At 38.7% G+C, this 19,443-nt stretch overlaps 1 protein-coding gene across 1 annotated transcript in view; it reads right to left on the bottom strand.

Moving 5' to 3' along the window:
* LOC106907229 (zeta-sarcoglycan-like) overlaps positions 1 to 19,443 on the bottom strand; it is a 206,551-nt gene that overhangs the window by 16,431 nt on the left and 170,677 nt on the right. The window contains exon 7 of the mRNA XM_088009819.1: positions 11,391 to 11,514. Coding sequence (XP_087865945.1) covers positions 11,391 to 11,514 — 124 coding nt within the window. The remainder of the gene's footprint in view (positions 1 to 11,390; positions 11,515 to 19,443) is intronic.

The following is a 19,443-nucleotide window of genomic DNA, read 5'->3' as shown; positions in this document are numbered from 1 at the left end:
TAGACACGAACACATAGATGCAGTCTCTTAAGTGGAGCTGAATGATAAAAACAAGACTTAGAAGTAAACAGAAAACCTCTGGAGATTGAAAAAAAAAGTAGTGGCAGCTGTTGGAGTGCACTTTGAGTTCACACTGGTTCATGTTTTTGTGATGGCTGTGCATATATGCACTCATTTCAGGGGATACAACTTGTTATTTCTGTCGTGTGTGCAGGACGAGGCGGTTTGTACTCACAAAACTGTATGTAGTTATTCTTTGACTTGAATTTGAGTGCTTTGTGTAATTTGTATGTTCTGCATTATTGTGTCTGGGCGCCCATTGGCTCTTATGACAGGGAGTTACGTTCTGCCAACATTTTTATTTACTCATCATTCTTGCCTTACCCGCAGGTAAAAAAACAAGCAGGAGGAGAAAAAAGCCGGTCCCTGTATAGCACCCTGTAACGCCTCCAGGCTATGACATTTTAACAAACCCCAGGACTGTGTAAACAAACAACAAAACTTGAATGTAGCCAAACTTTTATGAAAACTTCCTGTAATTAATCCCATTTCCGCTCATAGAGGTTGACACCAAAATGAAGTGAGGAAATATTAATAATTCATTTGCAATGAATTTGCAAACTTTAATGTGTATTTGCATGCAAACAAATTTAAGGCATCATTAATGAGAGAAATATACTTCAGTTTGACATCATTTTAGGTCACCTTAAGGTCAATAAAAGGCAGCTGGATTCTAGAAATATTTGCAAAAAACAACTGAATATGGTGCTCATTGCCTAGTGTGACGCAGCCTTTATGGTACCACAAAGGACTTCTGCTAGTCAATCTTCAAAAAACTTATATTCTCTAATACTTCTCTTGTTCCTTAAAGACATTACATCTCATCCAAATGGGAATATATGCAAGCGATTTTGAATGTTTATTACTGGAGCTGCCTTTTTTCAGAAAATGGAAGAAAGTCTCGCTTTGTTAAAAACAAACTCATCCAAATGGCATTTTCAGCACCGAACAGATGAGGGGGCTCAACAGCCTTCGCTCCTCTACATCAGCAATTTTACATCAATTCCCAATTTGGGAACATGTGACCAAAACAACTCCCATGGCATCGCTAGGGAATGCTTGGATCATCAAACGACAACAATCCTCAATGGCCCCATTGTGTCCTCAATGGGGCCATTGAGGACACAAACTGAACTGTGTCCTCAATGGCCCCATTAGTGACCTTAATGGCCCCATTAGTGTGCGTTTTGATTACATCCTATAAGCCTGTTCCCACCCAGGTTTTAACTGAAGAAGCCTTTCGAATGTGAGGTGAAACATCTTCAAGAAACAACAGAAATCCGACTGTATTTTATTTGATGACTTGGGATGTTTCGCTTGTCTGGTTGATGGTGAATCGGCGCATATTTTCAAATGGTCTCTTCTTTGTACAGAAAACAAACCCAAACATTTATTTTAAAAACAAAAAGATTAAAGGCATGACACTGTTGCTTCACTGGACAAAGACCTTTTATTGTCAAGACGAAACTGTTTAGACAAAAATATACTGTACATGTTTAAACATTCAACTGAAATTTACTCGCAAGAGAGCTCAACAAATATTCAGGATGCTAGATATTTGTTCACTTTCTTTAAAGGTTTAGTAGATAGGGAATATGGTCAGGACTTTGATTATTAGTTAACAGTTGTTTTAACTCGAAACATTTCTTAGCACAACTAAATGTATTTCTTTATATGCAATGGTTCTGGCTGGAATCTTTGTATTTGCATGTTTCTGGTATGGCCGTAATTCAGACGCACAATGACGTCTGCAAACAATAAAGCCGCTTCACTTAGACTGCTGGGCGTTAATTTTAAGGCTGTATAAATAAATTGATTCGGCGATATATATTGATATTTTCCGCCCTCAGAAAGTATCGATTTTTCATCTGCGAGTATCAATCCGTTAAACCACAGGGGTCCATAGCCTTATAGCTCTTCTAAAGTCTAGTTTGTAACGGCGTAGCAGCAAGACTCCGCCTCCCTCAGTCTCACTTTCAACTCGAGCTAAAAGTGCACATTATAAACTACACACCAGTCTTTAAATTGTATTAATAGGACAAGTATAACCGGAGTTATGCTAAAATTAGTAAACCATATTTTTCCAAATGTCAGAGAAATGTCAAAAGCGCCGCCATTCCCCGGCTTTTCCGATTATGTGAGAGGGAATGAGCTTCCAAACGCACAAAACGAAACGAAACATTAGATTCCTGTGTTTTTGGAAATGTAAAATCTTCAATAAATAACGATGGGCTGTATTCTGTTGCTGAGAAACGAAGTAAAGTTGCGCAAGTAACCGTGAAAGAGAAGCGGAACGGAGAAGCGGAAAGGAGAAGCGGCGCGAACGGAGCAGCTGCAAAAGCAGTGAAATCGCGAAATTAATACAAATTTTGACTGGTAACATTCACTTCGTAATTAGTTTTTAGCTTAGCGGTTTCTGTTCTGTATATAAAGGATTACCTGAAGAATGAACATGGGCTGATAACATCCGAAGCGGAAGCGCAGCGGCGCTGTGTTTTGAGCAGTAAGACAAAGAGGAAAAAACCCCCAGCCGGAATCCGCGGCGCAGTGAGGATTTCCATGATAACAATGGCTGATCGATCATTCTTATTAGCAACAGACAAAAAGTATCAAAGACAGAGAGTACTATGAGATCCTGGCAGTCAGAGATCCAAGCAGGGGAATAGCGGCGCTGCGTAGCTGCAGGGAGTCGATCACTACGGGGTGAGGCGGAGCCACTACTTTAGCAGTTAGAAGAAAGCAGCTTACAGCCACGGCTAACTCCAGGAGACAAGGTAGAAAAGCCTTTTTCCCCATAGTCCAAAAGACTGCATTTGTGGCTGCATTTTTACTCCAAAATGTAGCCACAGTGTCCAAAATTGAGATATATTGAGAGTCTACAGAGGCTGATAATCTCCCCACTCTGTTCCTGGATTACCGTTTAAACTTTTGAGTTTTATGTAAAAACCATATCAATTAAATGACAGAAATTAATTCTCTCACTGCATCTTTGATTCATTTTGTCCAGCTGCAGACTGTTAGACTGTCCAATCAGAGTCAGGTATTGTGTAGTTGGTGCTTTTAATCAGTTTTCAGTTAACTAAATTCAAGTCTATGGAACACAAAATGTCACTAAAATCACTAAAATCTTTCAGAAAATCGTACAAATGCACTGAATCGTAGCAAATTGTATCGCTCAACAAATACCGTGATACATATCGTATCGTGACCAGAATATCGTATATTGTATCGTATTGTGAAATTATTGTATCGCTACACCCCTAGTTAATTTGTGCTTGAAAAAACAATTGGGATGGTAGAAAAGACCATTGTCGTGTGCAGCAAGCTGTGGAAAAAAAGGAGTCGGCTTTTCACAAAGCCAAAATACCATCTCAACATGAAACGTTTGGAGCGCGCCCAGACGACCCAAAACATTCATGTCCACAGCAAGAGTTCACATTTTTAAAGTTGTTTATTTTCACCAAAGTCGAATGATCAGAGCTCATAGTCTATTTGTTTAATAACTTAGCATTTAAAAGGGGTTTTGAATTGAAAATATTGCTTATCTTGTCAATGTATAGTTTTCGATTAAAATGCAATTAATTGCGATTAATGAATTACAGACCCTGCAATTAAAAGTTTTTAATTGAGTCCCACCACTAGTAAAAATTAAGCAGCTCATGTCTTTGAACTCTCTGCTGCTTGACATTCGCTTGTGACTCTGAAATACTCTTATAATAATGACAGTGCATTAATGTGTGCGAATTGTCTAATTTTAGAAAATGGTTCCATATTTCAGCTTCCAGAGGGTCTGTTTTCTTTGGACTTGATTTTAAAACAATAAATAATGTCTCAGCTTAGCAAACCAGGTCATGTAGTATTCTTGATTTATAGATGAATTTGAAAATTTATGATAGAACATCGAACACAACATAAAACCTCTTAAATGACTCAATGGTGGAAAATTCAAATAAGCATAAATGACATAAATACTGGATACCAAAGCTGAACCGACTGTTGTGCTCCTCCTTTTGGCAGTATAATTTCTTTTTAGTGTAATTGTCCATCGAATAAGAAATTAAATCACGATTTTCCTTCACTCGGGCGGTACTTTTCTGATTGCTTCGTTGAGTGCATAAAGAAATCAATCAATGTCAAAATCTTTAATTTATTTATTTTTAGCAAACTGAAAAACATTTTTGCTCACTTCTACTCCATGTGTGTCTCATTAAAGTTCTTGTTCTGGCCTTCATGCCTTTCTCAAGATCAGTGCTCCCAATTTTGTATCAGTATTTAATTTGTTTTCCTCGCCAAACGTTAATGAAATATATAAAAAAAAAAAAAAAACAGTAACTAAGAAACCTTCAGCTTATGTGAGACTTTGTGTTTTTCCACTCAAAACTCCTCCAGGAGTTTACTTACTCGCCACTCCTGGCATCTGCAGCGCATTTAAGGAATGGAAACATCCTCAATGATGCTAAAGTGAGAGCAATTTCTGGGTCATGGAGGAGATGGGAACAAGCCAAAAAAATTACATGAATGGAGGGCACCCAGAGAGCAGGTGACTGTAGAAAAAAAAATATGATTGGAGACGCAAAGAGAGAGAGAGAAAGAGAGAGAAAGAGAGAGAGAATAATGAAAAAAAAAAGCCTGAGAGGATCTGTCAGCTCTTGTTGGCTTTGATTTTAATGGAAGCCAGCGCTAGCCTACCTCTAACCCATTTGGCCCTAATTCCACTGCTGCTTTCCAAACTTTTTAAACTTTAATGGTCCCTTCTTAAGTGCCAGCTGCTGACAACATTGATTTGGCTTTAAGCTTTGCTGTCCTGCGTACCTTTATTTTCTCCTGCAAAATCGACAGAAACATCTATTTTCTCCCATCCTTCTCCACCTCCCACTAATCTGATCCTCCTTCTGTCCAGCCTTCATCCGCTCTCCTTCGTTTATGTGACGGCGTCAGCGGTCGAGTGAGGCGTGTATGAGAATAGATGAAAAGAATGCTATTTCGATAAGGTGCGTGGTTTTTCTTTTTCCCTTTTTTTTCAGGGAGGAAACAGTCTGGGTGTTATTATTGCTTCTTCTTTTAAACAGATGTGGTCCGAACTCAGAAATATAAACCTTTGCAGTCTGTACAAACGTGTTTATTTATTGTAGCAATACAGCATCTGGTGCTGCATCAAAATAATATATTGCTCAAAAAAAAAAAAAAAAAAAAATCTGTGGAAAATATGTCATTGGATATGGACTTAAGGTTTCATCATAATATTTTGTGGTACTATGATATGTACCACAAACCTTAATTTGAATTTATCTTCAAATTCTTATGATAAATTATGAACGATATGTTAAATGCCCACCCCCCTTTTTTGGTGATTCATCTTTTTACATCTGTCTTTTGCAGACATGGCAGATTTTTTTTTGCTTTTCATTATGTCCTTGTTGACCCAGGTCAAGAGGTTAGTTGTGGAAATATTTTTAAAACGGTTGAAGTGGAAAGAGTATTCAATTTATTTTTTTAATATACAACCATACAGGTCTCAAACAGGCTAATAATCAATCCATCCAATTTAGACCATAATGTGGAAGATGAATGTATATTTTAAGTCAGTGGAGCATTTATCTTTTTCAACTTCTATTCCGTGATAAACTGAAACCTTGATTTCACTCTTCATTTTTTTTGTATGTATGAACCTTTAATGAAGACTAACAAAGAGAACTATGGTGCATGAGCATTTGTGAACTTTTTGTATTTGATGATGCCAAACCTTTCATCTAGTCAACCAAAAAAATGCCTATTATGGACCATTTGTCCATTATTTAAAAAAATGAACAAAAGGGAATGCTTAATATTCTGCATGAGGGATGAGCATCTTTCACTACTTTATGAGTTTTGAAGTCTTCCTGTGTTTGATGTTTTTGTTTGAACAGATTTTCAAACTTCAAACCAAAACTAAGAAGAAATGAAAGGCACAAGTTGAGAAACATCTGAATCATGCTAAGTATCACTGCCAAGTGTTACATGTAGACTTCAGTCTCACTTTGGTTTCTTTCCCGTTAGTGAGATGTTAGCTGATTCGTCGCCTGTTTGCTTCCTGAAAGCGACCAAATTTTGTACATTGTATGTGAAAAGCTATTTCCTGTAATTTATTACATTAAGCAGTGGGACCCCCAAATTAAACTATGCAGACAAACCACATTCATGCAAAAAAAACAAAAAACAACAACAACAACAACAAAAAAAAAACCTGATAGACAAACGTTTCACCTGATGGGGTTTCTAAGCAAAAGAGTAACACTTATTTCCTAAATGAACCATTTTAAACAGGCAACAGTTTAAATAATGTCATAAATCTCTAAATTTCTAGTGTACAGATCTAATTTCTGCTCTTGTATGTAAAGTGGTATAATATTGACTATCTATGTTTCACTATTGGATGGTCAACAGTGTTTTTCTGCCTCTATGCCCTAAAATTAAAGTTACGTCTTCTGTTCTTCAGTGATTGTTTTTCTCATATTATTACTTTATCATTGATTTTCTCAGTGCAGTCATCTTTTTACATGACTGCAGTGTATTTTCAAACTCAGAGACCAATGGCTGATAATGATGACCTGCACTAGAATACATACACTGAACAAAAATACAAAATGCAACACGTTTACTTTAGCTCCCGTTTTGTCATGAGCTGAACTCAAAGACTCTTTATACAAACACATTTATATATCCTCTATTGCTGTAAATACCTGTCTAAATCCGTCAGTGAGCACTTTTGTTTGGCAGAGTTAATCCGTCCCACTTAACACGTGTTGCATACTGAGTAGCTGATTAGACAGCATGGTAATTGCACAGGTGTGCCTGAGGCCGTCCATAACAGAAGGCCAACCTGTCCGTATCCGGGGTGAGCACCATTTGCCTCTCGCGTTGTAACCCTTCTCCTTGGCGCTGTAGGGCCCTGGCCCAGTGCAAAAAGGCCTAATGGGTCTGAGCATCTCATCCAGCTATGTAATGATAGCAGTCAGGTTACCTCTGGCTTTCGCCCAGGGAGGCTGTGTAGCCCTCCAAATAAAAATAAAAAATAAAAAAATTCCCCAAACAGTTTCTGACCCATCGCCAAACCGGTCATTCTGGAGGCAGCGTAACTTTCTCAATGGAGTCTCTAGACTTTGGCACATCTATCGGATCTGCTCAGTATGAGCCTGTTTTAATCTTTAAGGAGCACAAGATGCCAATGGGGAATCCAGGTGTTCTCTGGAAAATGCCAGTCGCCCCGCATGTTGTTTGTCTTACAGACCCCAGTCATAGACGTGAGGCCCTCATACTGTTTCTGACAGTTGAAGCAGATTAGACACTAGCGGTCTGATGGTATGAGGAGGCAGCGGCTCTGCTACTACCCTCTGGTTCTTTTACGGCCCTGTCCACGTCTAGTAGACTACTGCCGTACCGGGGTGTCTCCTGGCATCTCCTTCATGCCCTGGGCATGGTGCTGACAGACATAGCAAACCTTTTCGCTACAGCTAGCATTGAAGCGCCATCCTGGATGAGCTACACGAGCAAAGCAACTTCTGTGGGTTGTAGACTCCATCTCATGACGTCTCTAGGGGTGACCGTACGGACAACATGCAAAAGTGACCAAAACAACAGTCAAAGGTTGAGAATGGAGAAATTGTCTGTTTTTGGGGTTATCAAGTTATTACAGAGTTGAATTTAGTTGTTCTCTTTATTCTTTGAGAAATGTATGTAGGTGATCAGTTGAACTCGGGGGCAAGGCCAGTGACGCACGTCCAGCATGTCATTTTCATAACTTTATACTGAATCATGTAACTGACTGGTACAACAAGCCAAGTGGCAGAAATGACCAAATCTTAAGGCTATAATTGCTGCAGCATTCTGAACTAGCTGAAGATGGTCTATGGACGCTGTATTAAGATCCATAAACAGAGAATTGCAATGACTGAAACATTTAAAACAACTTCTAGCCTAGAATGTGAGATCATAGTTATGAGCTTGGGAGTATGTAAGGTGAAAAAGTGAGAAAAAAAGCAAAAACAAAAGACTAACGGCATCTTCATTAACGTTTTAATATAGTCATGAAGTTGCATAGCTTGATCCAAAATGAAAATTAGTCATCTTTGAAGAAAGCTACAAAAGAAATGGAAATAATTTACATAATTGTATACCAACTCAGAACAACAAACGTTTGGTCTGATTTAGCTTCAAACGGTGAGAAAAAAATATGTATGTCTTTTCATGCGGCATATATGACAGTTGTCTAACAGAATATAACTGAATAGCAGAGCTAGCATTACTACAATTGTAGCCCATTTTCTCCGGAGAACGTAGATCTTTGCCTTAACTCTGACATTCCCAAAAGGTCCGTCATGCTAATGTGTTCAAAAACAGAAGCAGAAAGTTTAAAAGACAAAAAAAAATCCTATTAAATACACTTTCAATTCTGTTATCAACTGAAAGTCTTGTCCTCACCTGCTCCCTCAAAACCTTTCAAATCCTTTACAAATTTTACATCTGTGATTTTTCTGACTTCAGATAAATATGACCGATACTGAAAGTGGCCAATTTTGTGTAATTGTCATTCAGCAGCAGCAGCATCCGCTCAAATGAGTGTCGTCTTCTCCAGTCTGAATATGCAACATTCAGCGAAAGGCTAGCTGACTATCGGTGGCTAGCTAACAAGCTAGCCAAGGGTAAGACTATCCAGTTCTGGGCAACAAGGTGATTTCTCTGTGCATTTTCACCACATTGTTTTATTATTACAGAACAGAAAAACAACATAATGAAATCAAGTGAATGCAAAGGATTTTTTCTACCACACTCTAGATTTATTTTTTCTTATAAAAGCACACACAAGCTGCATACCAATGGCCAGGATATTTTCAAATTTTGATAATTTCTTCTCTCTTTATGTGGGGTAATATGAGCCTTTTGTGAATACATTTACCCATGCTGATAAGCCTTCCCTGGCATTTATGAAGCTGTGCTTTGGTGATCACAGGCTTCTTTTGTTGTGTGTGTGTGTCTGGCTGAAGAGCCCTGTAGAAAAGGGAGCAGGGGTTGAGAAGCAGAGCACTATAAATGCTTAATTTTATCACGCCTTTCATGATCTCGAGCCTCGTCGCAGGCTCGCGCCGCAACCCCTTGTTGCGCTGCGCTTGATGCTACTGTTCGTCAGTGGGGAGCCAGCGATTTATGCGTAGACGACATGGAAAAACATCAAAAATCGAAAGAGATGACGGCCGTACAAATGCCAATGAGACAAAGCATAAAGAGGAGAAAAAGTGATATGTATAAACCTCCCTTCTTCCTTGTGAAGTGAGAGCTCCAGTGATGTATAACCCTGGCAATGGAAAGTTAATTAGATAACTCTTGGAAAGATGAAGGCCTGAGAGGCTCAGATGGAGTGGATGAGAAAGAGAGGTTGACAAAATCATGCAGAAAGGAATGATTTCTATAGACTCCAAGAAGAGAAGAGAGAGAGAAAAATGAGTCGGGTTAGAGAATTTGGAAAGTTGGAAGGGGAAAAGATAATTCAGCAGGGAGAGAAATGTGCAGAGGTAAATAAGTTTTTAAACATGTTTTCTGCTTTAGAACCTGTGCAGTTGTTACGGTGCACATTTCAAAATGCTATAAAAGTTTCAAACACCTGGGACACCGTAGCCTATAAGGTAGTCTGAATCCGTCTTTATACAGGGTTTCTTTTAATAGCAGGGCTGAAGCAAAACTATAAATGTAGATAAATAATGCTTTAAAACCTTTTCCATGCTGAAATAAATTAGAGAAGACTAAATAAAACTCACCAGGGCAATTAAATATTGTCACATTTTAAGTGTTAGTGGTGGGTTTTCTAGCGCAGCTGCAGAAGAAACATGATGCAGAACCAGTAGCAGGTCAGGGTGATGGGCAACCATCCGGAGACAAGCAGGTGTGGATGGATATTAATGCAGTATATGATTTCTAGTCAGAAGTAACTTTGGACTCAAGTTTACGTTTGTCAATCTAAACCTTTTCAAGGTCATGCAAAGCAGCTGATGGTGAGAAAAGGGCTTGAATTAGATGTTGATGTTTTACACAGTTTGTAGAAATGACACAGGTGAGGTGGGAGTCAATAACGACAACAACAAAAACACTTTTTCCACATCTCACGGGTCATGTCACCAACAACTGGAACAGATGAAGATGACAGGAAGTGGTAGGAAGGAAGATGACGGTGCGGAATGTTTCTTTGTTAATGATTAATCGTGACCAAAATTATTCATGAGTGATTTTAATTGCGTTTTTTTATTTAATTGCGAAATTGTGCTTTTCTCACAAATTTACGGAACAGCAACACTATTTTGCACACATTTGAGATGGAAATAAAATTAGTGTAGCAGTAGGACAGTGAAACAAAAACACGTTGGCAAATGTCAGTCCAGTAGCTGAGAAACAGAAGAGTATGCATTTTTCTAAAAATATTTAAAGACAGTGTATGTACTCTATGAGTTCAGACACTCGACAAATGCCCAGCATATGAAGGAAGCCCTTTGTAAATTCTGCAGTAAAGGCAGGTTTCTTTGACATTTAACATGTGGAAGTCTTGAGTCTACTCAGATTATATCTGACGACTGGCTTTGAAACGCCTCACGGATGGATGGATGAAGACTTGAGTGTTTTCCGCTACTGCATTAGTGTGTGTATAAGAATTTGTGTGTGTGCTGGCTGTAAGGAAAAAAAAGAAAAGTTTGTGTGTGACTGACAATGACAGTGCGTGCAACTTGAGGGGGGGTCATTCTTCTGTTAATTACTAAGTTAATGACACACTATGCTCCAGTGGACAAGCAATATGGCAGGCTGACACACACGTACACTCACACACTTATGAAAACGCATAGGGATAATGGCAAAGTCTGCTTTGGCGCTCACAAAAAGTGGCAGGCTGCTATGCGACGAGCTTGACAGTGAGATAACAGGCTAACAATGACACACACACACACACAAACACACAAACACACACACAGCAGCAACAACTGACAGGGAACCTCATCAAACCAAATTTAATGAAGTCACTTCTCCCAAATTGAAGAGAGCAAGAAAGCAGTGATGAGAGGAGGAGGGGAGGGAAGGAGGACAAGGTCACTTGGATTGATAACGCTCATTAGCTTAATAAGGTACTTTAATGAAGCTGGTCCGCTACAATAGAGTGCAACACAATCTACTGCCCACACACACAGTAGCACAAACATTTTCATATTTTCCTACATTTTCAACTTACAACACTGCTGTTGTGAGCGTTTGAGCTGTGTAGTTTTATTGCAGAAGACCTCATCCGCCCTGCATGCATCCAAAACAAACAGACTGACCTCTCCGTCCGAGGACTGCAAGAGAAGGTCTTTCCTACAGGAAGCCGTGAAGTCTCCCACTCCAGCACTGACCTCCACCCCCCTGGGAGCTTCTAGCGTCAAGGTCCGAGTTGGGGACTCTAGTCTGTAAAAATCAACAAACAGATTTTAGTCACACTAGAAGCAGAATGAACCTTCGTTGTCGCCGCACATAATTGCAGAGACGAGGATAAATTACACAAGTTTGCACAAACACACACTTTTCTTCTTGGAAAGCAAAGATGCTTCTGAACTGGTGACTTATGAACGTAGCAGTTGTACACCGTGACTTTTAAAAACATAATCATAGTCACTTTTAACTTTTTTTTTAATCATTTTCTTACATGACTGAGTTAAACACAAACGTGCTAGACCAACAGAAATTAGTGTATGAGTGTCAAATTTAAGGAAGATGAATAACTGACAACATTGTTCCTTTAAAGAAAGCTCTAGATCAGCCAGACTGGACAAAAGAAAAAAGAAAAAATACCAACACACCAAATATACCGGTGGACCAGTACAGCTAAGAAAAGGATGAATAAAAGTGCAATATTCCCTGCCAGTCATTCAAGAAAGTGAAACAATTTATAGAAAGTATACAAAGTAAAAAAGTTCAAGCTTTTTATTGTTTGCAACTTAAAAATGATTAAGGTAAACCCAAAATTCAGTGTCTCAAAGTTAGAATATCACATTAAATCAATCAAAAACAGATGTACACACAAATGTCAAGCGCCTGAAAACTAGTTACATTTCTATAAACTCAATACTTGGTTGAGCCTCCCTTTGCATCAACTATTGCATCAATATGGTGAGATCAGCCTGCAAAGGTGTACTGAAAGTCCAGGTTGCTCTGATGGCCGTCTTCAGGTCATCTGGAGTCTCTTATCTTCCTCTTGACGACGGCCAATAGATTTTCTTTGGGGTTCAGGTCGGAGGAGTTTGCTGGCCAATCACAAACAGGAACACTGCAGCCATTGAAGCAGCTTTTGGAAAGCTGTGGGCAGATGACAGAAGTTCTGCTGGAAAATTAAACTCTCCGTATTACACTTGTAATTTCCACATCCTCCTCTTATGATTTTGTTTTCTTACAACAAAAAGCATCATGTGTGGCTGAACCATTCAGACAAATAAAATGAGATTGTGGTGTGGTGAGGCAAGATCAGGTAAAATGTCCATGTCCTTAATGGGCACTTGGATTTACACACTGTGGTCTCACAACATGCAAAACAGAACAGGTACAGCTAATATTTCACAAAGGATAATTTAGAAAAATGCACAAAAAAAAAAGTTAAATTCTGAAAAGAAAATTCAGTTTTTCTTTACATTTCAATAAGACAAAAAGTTGCATCAAAATGTATCTATACCTCAGTCAACAGCAGAAAAATATTTATTGGCATGACAGCAATCAAATCCTCCTTATAATGACTATGCAGCTTTTTGCCCGTTTCCAACAGGTTTTTTTTTTATAGTTTATCTTTGATGAGCTGCAAGTCTTTGAGGTTGGAACGCCTCCTTGCCGTCATCCTCACCTTTAGCTCCAACTAAAGTGCAGGCATCAGACGGGGACCAATCCACTACGTTAATTTGACCAACATTCTGATCAAAGCAAAAGATTGCTTTGATCCCAAATCCCGCAAAGGTATTAATCATTTTAGCCTGAAATGTATCTTTTATGTTTAGTACCTGACCAGACTACCGTCTGTAAATCAAATTACCCATTGGAGACGTTGAAGTCCTGCCTTAACTTTTAATTATTTTTGGATAGAGGGACACGTCCATTTTTGACTGGAGTCTCTGTTTTTTTTAGTTTTGTTCTCTCTTCTAGCAACCGAATCATTTGTCTTTTGAAAATTTGCATCCATAAATGAAAAGGATTGTTACAATTTACAGCTTTAAAGTGCTTCGGTCACGGCTGATATCATTGCCCTTGAAGCGAAAAGGGTCAGTCGCTCAGTCTGCGACTCAAAGTGGGAAAAACAAAATGAGTTGATTAAACAGCTTGGTGGAGTTAGATAAGCGCTTGTGCTTCACTCAAGGGCATGATAGGAAATGAAATTAAATAAAGAGCCCTTTTAGCAAAACTGAAAGAATTACGGTTTATGAAGTGGGAGTTATAACAAATTAAACCAAACACTCACAACAATGATCAAATAATACGATGCATAAGGGCACTTTTCCAGGCACGGCTTGATGAAGGGCACTTTAGCAAGTTGGTTTCTCAGTCCCTATTGAGAGGGGACAAATCATTTAATCCAGTGGATTTATCAGCTGAACTTATGCCTTGCATTTGGGATGTTGCCAAAAAACAAGAAAAAAAGAAAATTTAAAAATCGTACATAAATGAGCGCTGGTAGCTTGAACCAAAGGCAGCTTGGCTCAAAATGAGCAGACGGCTTCCCCTTCCAATGTCCTTCACTCCTGACCGGTGCTTTAAATGTAATTGCTCAGCTCAGGATTTCAGCTTGAATAACTTGTGAATTACAAGTAAAAAAAAAAAAATAGCACACATTCAACATTAATATCAAAGCTGTGTCTCATAACTGCTCCATCTGTTATCAGACACCACAGTGTCACTTTTCCACAAAGAAAAAAAAAAAATCGCCTTATTCGGGGAGGAAATTTATGTTTTTCTTGAAAAGTTTTAGCCGGGACGTCTTCTCTATTATCTTTAAATGCAACCTGGGCGGATATTAGGCATTTCCCTGATTGCATGTCAACATGCCGAAGTGGAGCAAACCGCTAACAGTGGCACTTAATTTAGAAAACTGCTTGAAGCAGAGCACTTCACAGGGAACCAAGACATCCCATCTCTGCTTTTGCTCGTCTTCCCAAAGAGAAAACAGGATCTTCTTCGGTGCAATATTTTCAGTTTATTATATTTCTAATACATCTTATTTTCTAATAAAAATACTTATCAACTCTTAGCTAAATAACACAATTAGGTTTGACGCGCTATTTTCCTTTATCTTGGTTTTGCTGCATTTTTTTTTTTAATTAAAGACTATTTATATAATAATTCCTAATTTCTCTATGCAAGAGTCCATGTTAGTGTCAGACTCAGACAGTGGAGTGGAGGAGCAGCGAGGCAGACATAATGTGATGGACGGTTTGCCACTGCGCAGTGCTGAGCATCCGAGTGGTATAATAAGTGTTTCGAAGCAGACGCTTCACACTGGCTCTGACTTATTGATCTGTAAAAACAACAACAACAAAAAACGGTACATGTTGTCAGAGGTTAAGAAATAAAACAAAAAGGAAGTAGAAAAACACATCAACAAAATGCAGTGCTGGTTTTGAATGAGAGACAAAACATGAGAAAGAGGTGGAGGGTGAATTAATGTCGTAGTTACCAGCGTTAATTAGAAAAACATCAATTTGACAACAGAGAACCACAGAGCGTTGGGAAAAAGGAGTTCATGCTTGTGAACGAGCATGCAAACAACTCTATGACTGATACTTTATATCCGTCACTCCCATCACTTTCTCAACCTTTCACTCAGTAACTTTACCCACAATGTTTCTTAATACCAAGTTAGGAATTAATTTAGATCATATAAATATTATCACTACATTTCTAAGTGTCCCACCTTCTTTTTCTTTTATTTGAAGCCTAAAGCCCATAGTGAAAGTAAATCACCAACACACCCAAAGGAGCATGTTCTCTCTCTCTCTTACACACACACACACACACGCACACACACACACCAAGTTTCTGGTCAGGCCCTCGCAAGGTTGTGTTTTTTCTTTCACGGTACAGATAGCAGGAGTCTGCAGCAAAGCTCTTATCTTTTCAATTCATTATTATAAGAAAAAAAAAGGTCTTACACCTCCCCCCCTCCCCACTCGCAGCCCCATCACCACCATGACAATAATCCCCAGTTCTCTCCTCTCGCTCATAGATCCATTTTGACCTTCAGTTGAGACAAGGCCATTTCATGCGCCGTCCATATTTGTCCACCCTGACAAGATAAGCAGGACAGGAATATATCAACACAAAATGGTTTTTATCTTAATACATTTCTGGTTAGAACAGATAGGAGAGCGAAACAGACGGGAGAGAAGTAGGTTTACACTTTGTGAAAAGAAAAGGAGAAAAGGAAACGTAATCCTAAACAGTGGCATTCATTGACTTCAAATGCCACTGTTCTTGTTTTTAGTAGGTTTTTGTCCAACTTACTACTCAAAATCTAAATGTATGTAATTTTTTTTTAGAGATTATTTAAATTGATACGCAAAGCTGTATCAACTTATTTAATCTGGGCTGCAAAGAATTATTTAACATAGAGCTTTGAAAAGTAGATAAAGTCCAAAGCATAAACGAGTATCTTTTAAAAAAGTTGATTCATGTAGTCATAATTTGGGTATTAACAGGGACAGAGAGGCACTGACCGCTTTTCAAAAGTTGAGCTGAAAGTTTGAAGGAAACATTTCCAGTTTCAGGGATTTCAGCATGACTTATTTTTCCCCACATGACTTGGTTGACATTCATCCTGCCCTTTTCTTCTTTAGAACCGTTGAAGGCCACCCCACCTTATCGCCAACCTGCCATTTCGGATGCGAACCTTTAACCTTTTCACGCTAAATGATCCATCATCTGCTTCAGTGCCCCTGTTGCCGACGTCCTCCATGAGAAACTTGAAATAAGTTTTTAAATATTAAAAAGTGCCGCTGACTTATACGCAGAGTGAGGTTTGAAGACAGGAAAAGTGTCATTTTTGACTTTTAAAGGTTTAAATTGAGTCAGAATGCAAAAATGTGGCATTTCTTAAAAAAAAAAAAAAAACCTTTCCAAGTTACTGAGTGAGTTTGCATGTGGGCAAGTGAGTGTGATGTGTATTTAAATGGATGCACGAATCCTGAGGTGTGGTAAGAAAAGAAACCCTTCATTCAACCTTATTCCTTTGTGGAAAGCAAGTGAAGAAGTGAAGCAAGAAAAAGAAGTTTGTGTGTTTATAAATGTAGATATGGGGCAGATAAAAGGTAAACACTTTCCGCTTTGAATTCTGATGTTTTACGTGAGTGAATTTATAGAGGAGAAACTGAACTAAAACTCCCTGCATGGCTTTAAAATCGTGAATACATGACGCAAAGTTTCTACTCAAAACAGGAGAATGAAAATGAGCCAAAGCACAGAATCTGAAGGGTTTGCTTCCAGAACACGGCAGCAAATGTTGGGTTTACAAAGACACATCTAAACACATCCCCAGGCTTCCAGAGCAATGTCTCTATGGAAATGTTCAGATCTGCATATGGCACAAACTAAACAAATCATGTCAGCACAAACACCTACTAACCTGATGTCAGCTTGGTTAATGGGTGAAGTTAAGTTTGTTGTTAAAAACAAGCAAACCAGAGAGTTGTGAGGCACCAGTCCTCAACTCAGTGTTTGTGAAAGACTTTGACCAAAATGGCTCCACTTCAGTTCACCTGCTTGTGCTCCATTTCCCACATGTTGTCGTTTTGATCTTTCCTTTTCTGGTCATCAACTCTAAACAACCACTGTTGTTTCAGTTTTTTTTATACCCCTGTTCTTCTTGTGGTAGTTCAACATCTTTGCTAAATAATAGAGATAAATATACACCTCAATATTTCTTACCAATCAAAATCCAGTCAAGACTTTGGGGGAGCTTCAAAAGGAGTGGAGCGATGGAGGAGGATTATACGCACGAGCTAAAGAGAAAAGGACTGCTGGTCCAAAGTCGTCATGTGAGATGAAAGGATTCTGCATTTCATTTGGAGATTAAGTCCCCAAAGTCTAGAGGAAGAGCAGAGAGGCAAAGAATCCACATCGCTTCAAGTCCGACGTCACATTTCCACAGTCAGCGATGCTTTGCGGTGCCGTGTCAAACCCAGCTGGTCCACTCTGTTTTTTTTAAAGTCCAGAATCAATGCAGTCATCTACCAGGAGACTTTAGAGCACTTTTTTGGCACCTGCCCACACTGCCAAGGGTAATAACATCTGGTTCAGTGACCATGGTGTTACTGTGTGCAAACCGGCCCGACAAGAACCCCAAAGACAATCTATGGAGTGTCAAGAGGAAGATGAGAGACACCAGACCCTGCAAGGCCAATGACCTACGTAGGGGTAAAGCAAACTGTTACCCCTACGTAGGACCACAGGACGACCGCCTCGATGCCACAGCGCATTGATGCAGTAACTTATGCAAAATGAGCCCTAATCAAGTCTTGGGTGCACAGAAATGAACATGCTATTGTGTAAGCTCCTGCTGGCGGTATTATTTATCAAAACTACATAATTCCACTTCTTTGTCATAACATGAGGTAAAAACTCATTTTCATGTGAAAAGATAAATGGAGTCGACAAGCAACCTACTAAAACAGAGCTGGGAAAAAAATGTATGTAGTAAATTACTAAATTGAGTAAAAACTGTGGGCCAATTTTCTAAAAGGTCAAAAAGAAGATGATGACTGTTTTACTTTTAACGATTACAACTTTAGCACACTGCAAGTGAATTTCATTTCATGAGAATAATATTTAAGATGCTTCTTCTTTGTTTTGGCATTCTGACGCTCACTACTCCTGCTCATCTTACTGTCTCCCAGCTCTGAACTCTCGGTGAAGCCCTCCAAATACTGAGGAAAGCTTTATTGTCTTTGCATCTGTGGCCTCTATTCCCTCTCTTGCTCTTCAGGTGGATATCCAGAGCTCCAGGTTTAGCTTGGCTGTCTCCAGTGCCTTAATTACGGCTAGTTTACTGTATTTCTGTGAAGTTCTTCTTCACTGAATCTTGCAGCTGCTCTGATTGAAGGCTAACTGTTGTCAGAATTGCCTTAATCTTGCCTTACAATCCTTTTCTTTCAGTGGGGAAACCACGATGTGGGATTTGTTTCCTTCATCATCTTGTAGCCAAGAGTCTTTGCAGGGACTGCTGTTGAGGATTACATCACTTTAATAACTTTGATAGCGCCCACAGATGAATTTTGAGGGAGTGGTTTCTGTTAGAATTTCAGAGAGTGCACACTGATGCTACGATTTTTGATTAGGCGTATAGTTGAACATGAATATCTCTATATTGTTTCGATGCAGAGTTCAGTGCAAACTTCTACTTCTACAACTTTGCAGCAGCACAAGTTAGCACATGTTGTCTGTTACACCAAAACAAAGAAAAAGAAAAGCAAAAAACACTTCATAATAAATAAATCTCGAGTAGTGGAGGTAGCAGGTCACACACCATGAAAAGATGAACAGAAGCAGAGCTGGCTGCTAACTGTAAACAACATGAGCCACTAGTCGGCCATTCGCTTATCAATAACATCTCTGGGTCATGTGGTTAGGCAGAAAACAGAAGAAGACCAAAGTTTAGGCAGGTCTGTTTCCAGTCAAAAACATTAGGAGTCATAATTGTTCTGCAACATCAACTTTTTTTTCCATACACATATGAAGCATTAAAGTAGAACACAACTGTGCCTTTTTCTTTTTGTCTAGGATTCCAATTTGCCTCATGTCCAGATTATCATCCTTCATGTTTAACAACATACATCAGACAACAGAAATCATTGAAATATAAAACAGATTCAGCCTACATATCAATAAAATTACAATTCATACAAAATGTTGACAAATATATTAATCATTTCAGTTGTATGTTGCTCCTAAAGAGCTTTTAAGCTTCTTTATAAAAAACTGACTTCCGATAAAAAATAAAAAGTCAGATTCTTTCACACAGAAAATGGCAGCATGAGGCTGCAGCAGGGAATCCATTTAGTGGTGCATTATGAAGGGATCCAGCGATCAGTCTTTTTTTCCCCACTGTTGTCCAATTTTTAGCTTTACTGTCATTACCAAACAAATTCTGTTAAATATATTAAAAAACATAAAATTAACAAAAACTTAAAATATTGACCTCCTAATTGAAAGTGTGTTTTTTGTAAGTTTTTCAGGCTGTACATCATGAAGGCTGATGTGTATATGTAAAAAAAAAAAAAAATTATATATATATATATATATATATATATAAAATGAGACAATTTAAAGATCCTTTGGAAATCTCCCAGATCATTCCACCAACCATGA

This window comes from Poecilia mexicana, unplaced genomic scaffold (assembly GCF_051168715.1).
Source record: "Poecilia mexicana isolate PSO_F unplaced genomic scaffold, ASM5116871v1 scaffold_2, whole genome shotgun sequence".
Classification (NCBI taxonomy): domain Eukaryota; kingdom Metazoa; phylum Chordata; class Actinopteri; order Cyprinodontiformes; family Poeciliidae; genus Poecilia; species Poecilia mexicana.
Note: the sequence above shows the minus strand (reverse complement) of the source record. Positions and strands in the feature narration are given on the sequence as shown.